Source organism: Peromyscus maniculatus, chromosome X (genome assembly GCF_049852395.1).
Source record: "Peromyscus maniculatus bairdii isolate BWxNUB_F1_BW_parent chromosome X, HU_Pman_BW_mat_3.1, whole genome shotgun sequence".
NCBI classification, from domain to species: Eukaryota; Metazoa; Chordata; class Mammalia; order Rodentia; family Cricetidae; genus Peromyscus; species Peromyscus maniculatus.
The window spans coordinates 21,459,913-21,463,909 of record NC_134875.1 but is presented as its reverse complement, the minus strand read 5'-3'; the positions used below and the strand labels follow the sequence as shown (position 1 = coordinate 21,463,909).

General features: G+C 45.3%; 1 protein-coding gene across 2 annotated transcripts; it reads left to right on the top strand.

Moving 5' to 3' along the window:
• The first annotated feature begins 482 nt into the window (after positions 1-482).
• LOC121825753 (embryonic testis differentiation protein-like) lies at positions 483-3,688 on the top strand. 2 transcript variants are annotated; one of them, XM_042269330.2, is made up of 3 exons: positions 486-643; positions 1,410-1,584; positions 3,333-3,688. In XM_042269330.2, the coding sequence occupies exon 3, from the start codon at positions 3,373-3,375 to the stop codon at positions 3,553-3,555; it is 183 nt and encodes a 60-aa protein (XP_042125264.1). In that variant the 5' UTR covers positions 486-643; positions 1,410-1,584; positions 3,333-3,372; the 3' UTR covers positions 3,556-3,688. The 2 variants fall into 2 exon arrangements, with proteins under 2 accessions (XP_076417810.1, XP_042125264.1); XM_076561695.1 differs by lacking the exon at positions 1,410-1,584 and having other exon boundaries at positions 483-643.
• The last annotated feature ends 309 nt before the right edge of the window (positions 3,689-3,997 follow it).

The window sequence follows — 3,997 nt, the reverse complement described above, 5'->3', positions numbered from 1 at the left end:
AGAGTTCTATCCTCAGCACACACTTTCTGAAGACTCACAAACTGGAACATCAGCTCCAGGGTATTTGATGCACACTTCTGGCCTCCATGGGCACACACACACACACACACACACACACACACACACACACACACACACTTTTTTAAAGTAAGTACCTTCAGAGCCACAAGCAAGCCTGTCTATATAGTGAGAAATAATTACATGGAAGAAAATTCCTAAATGGATGGAACCATTGAGTATTGCCAGGGGACATGCTAAGGTGCTCCATGTTCTTCAAACTCCTCACACACTATGTTTAATGTGGAAATATTGAAAAAGACTGGGGAAAGCCCCGAGACCAAGGGAACTGACAGGCCTATCCAGATAACAACTGTGGAGAAAGTCACTGCTCTCTGGAATGGCTCCTCTGCTTACTGTAGTCAGCCCTGAACCCGGAACAGCGGCCAGTGGTTGAATCATAAAACCTTTGGTTTGAAAGTTCTAAGTGCATTCTTGTAACTCCCTGGAGAAGTGACCAATCAGGTTCTGAGACACGGAGGAGACCAGTCTCACAGGGGACTTGGCCTCTCATTCCTGTGTCCTCAGCCTGTTTCTTCCAGAGGTCCTACAGTGGTCTGAGATTAACACACATCCTGACAAACAGGTAACGTGGCGGGGTCTGTCCCATGATCGAGCTCATCTGCTGACTGTGTCCTGACCTGACCGGGTCTGGTACTGGGGAGGGAGGACGATAGTTGGTGTCCAAGCTGATAAGAGGAATGCTCCTGTAAAGAAGGGGACTAGGGAGCTGGAGAGGTGGCTCAGTTAGTTTTCATCGGGGGGTATAGCTGCTCCCTGGTAGGCTGACCATGCCCCAGTGGATGGCCTTACACCCAAGAGAACATGGGAAGCACAAATTGGACCTGATGGTTTAAAAAATGAGCACAGCAAGTTGTGTGGGTAGGGAATGGGAAGTGTATCTGGGAGAGGTTGGGAAGAATGAATATGATATAAATACAATATATGAATTTCTCAAAGAAATTAACAAAAATATTTAAAAAAGGTAATGTACAATGATATTTATGTATGAAGGTGTCATAATAAATACTTCATTTTTACAATAATTACAAAACATCTAATTAGAAATTATATATAAAACCCTGCTAAAGGTTTGTAGGGGTGAGTTATGGGCATCTACCTATGGCAGAGGGGCTAACAGACTATCGCAGGTTTAATGTGGAAATATTGAACAAACTGGGGAAAGCCCTGAGACCAAGGGAACTGACAGGCCTATCCAGATAGCAACTGTGGAGAAAGTCACTGCTTGGGTAACATCTGCTCTCTGGAATGGCTCCTCTGCTTACTGTAGTCAGCCCTGAACCTGGAACAGCGGCCAGTGGTTGAATCATAAAACGGATTTTTGGTTTCAGGATTCTAAGTGCATTGTGCATTGTTGTAACTCCCCGGAGAAGTCACCAATCAGGTTCTGAGACACGGAGAAGACCAGTCTCACAGGGAACTTGGCCTCTCATTCCTGTGTCCTCAGTCTGTTTCTTCCAGAGGTCCTACAGTGGTCTGAGAGTTAACACACATCCTGACAAACAGGTAACGTGGCGGGGTCTGTCCCATGATCGAGCTCATCTGCTGACTGTGTCCTGACCTGACCGGGTCTGGTACTGGGGAGGGAGGACGATAGTTGGTGTCCAAGCTGATAAGAGGAATGCTCCTGTAAAGAGTGTACACGGTATGGGGGCTGTGAACTGTCTGGACTGTGTCAGTAGCCAGGTCTCAGTGCTCAGGACACCTGGCTTTGGTTCAGTTTACAGCTGTGTCCTGAGTCCTTGGTCGACCTTTTCTTTTTCCTCTAGATTCAACCAAATGAGTCAGAGGAATCTTGGGAATTCCATCCCTTTCTTCCTGAGACTTTTGTACTGGTTTCTGTGTAACTTTGTCCCTGACAGAGGCAGAGAACAAGGCAGACTGTAGCATGAACCTTAAAAGTTCTTATTAATTAAATCAAACCTGAGGCCAGTTATTGGGGTGAAAGCTGGAAGATCAGAGAAGCAGAACAAGCCATAGCCACCTCACCTCAAATGTGGTGGTATTGGGTTCCCCAAAATATTGTGTACCCTAATAAACTTATCTGGGGTCAGAGAACAGAAAAGCCACTAGATACTAAGGCTAGAAAATGGTGGCACTCACACCTTTAATCCTAGCATTCCAGAGGCAGAAATCCATCTGGGATCTCTGTGAGTTCAAGGCCACATTGGAAACAGCCAGGCATGGTGACACACAACTTTAATCCCAGGGAGTGAGCCTTTAACCCCAGGATGGTAAAAGGTAGAAAGATATATAAGGCGTGAGGACCAGAAACTAGAAGCATTTGGCTGGTTAAGCTTTTAGGCTTCTAGCAGCAGTTCAGCTGAGATTCATTCTGGATGAGGACTCAGAGGCTTCCAGTCCGAGGAAACAGGATCAGCTGAGGAACTGGCGAGGGGAGGTGGCTGTGGCTTGTTCTGCTTCTCTGATCTTCCAGCTTTCACCTCAATAACTGGCCTCAGGTTTGATTTTATTAATAAGAACTTTTAAGATTCATGCTACAGCAGACATTAACCTGCCTTTCTATAACTTAGAATAAAGAGAAATGTAGCAGTTTAGAATATGGCATGAAGGTTCCATTTAGGAAAAGAAGCAGGAATTGAAGGTTAGCAAGATGGCTCAACCAGTTGCTTGATGCAAGGACTGATGACCTGAGTTCAATCCCCAGAACCCCCATGGTGGTTGTTCCATAACCTACACAAACACACATACACACACACACACACACACACACACACACACACACACACACACAGAGAGAGAGAGAGAGAGAGAGAGAGAGAGAGAGAGAGAGAGAGAGAGAGAGTCTTTAAAAAAAAAAGAAACAGGAATTGAAAATGTGTTTTTTTTTTTTTTTTTGGTTTTTCGAGACAGGGTTTCTCTGTGTAGCTTTGCGCCTTTCCTGGAACTCACTTGGTAGCCCAGGCTGGCCTCGAACTCACGGAGATCCGCCTGCCTCTGCCTCCCGAGTGCTGGGATTAAAGGCGTGCGCCACCACCGCCCGGCTGAAAATGTTTTAATAGAACAGAACAGAGCTTCTGAACATAGATCAATGTATATGACAGGATAAAAGATATGATCATGTGAGATATGATAATGTGAAATATGATAAGATGGCCATTGCAAATCAAGCTGTGTCTCAAAGCAACCTTATTTGGCTACTACGTGTGAGAGACAAACAGACAAAAACAAGGAGGCAGCAGTAATAAAGAGGCCTCTGAGTTTACTGGATTATGTGGCTTTATCTTTTTCAGGCTTTCTTGGTTGTCCTGAGGCCGTTGGATAACACCAGTCATGGATAAAGAAAAGCCTGAAGCCATACCCAGCCCGCCAGAACCTAACATGGAGCTGATCCCGTCCAGGGAGCTAAAAGGCCGCAAGCCTTCCAATAATATACTGATCTATTTGATTGACAGGCAGCTGGGGAGGCCCAGAAATGATGTGGATTTGTTTGAATGGATTTGGACCATAACATAAGTACCCACCCAGGGTAGAGTGGTCTTTGCCAAAATTAATGTTTACTTATGACTACTGGGAATACATGTTTTAAAAAGGAGCAGAATTGCAAGCCACTCTCACATTCAATCCATTAAATTAGTCTTCATTGCAACTGCTTTTGGTGCATTGTGTATTTCTTGACTTGACCTTCTTGGGTTGCATTGGGCAGGCTATTGTACCCATCTTGATAGTCCTCTTATGAGACCTCAGATACAATGAGGATGGGAGGTTGCATTGCACATCATGTCTCTTCCACCACTAGTCTGAAAAGGAATTGTGTATGCATAACTCTGCAGCACACAGCCATTCAGCGCCAAGGACTCTCCTCACTAGCCACTTAAGAGAGAGAACCACTGTAAGACTCAACTGACTGCCCCGGTGAAAGGGCACTGGGGAGAGAAAGCAGAGCTAGGTTGGGATT

Bases quoted from the DNA above. Each gene is read 5' to 3' on its own strand.
- LOC121825753 (XM_076561695.1), top strand. From the start codon at position 3,373: ATGGATAAAGAAAAGCCTGAAGCCATACCCAGCCCGCCAGAACCTAAC.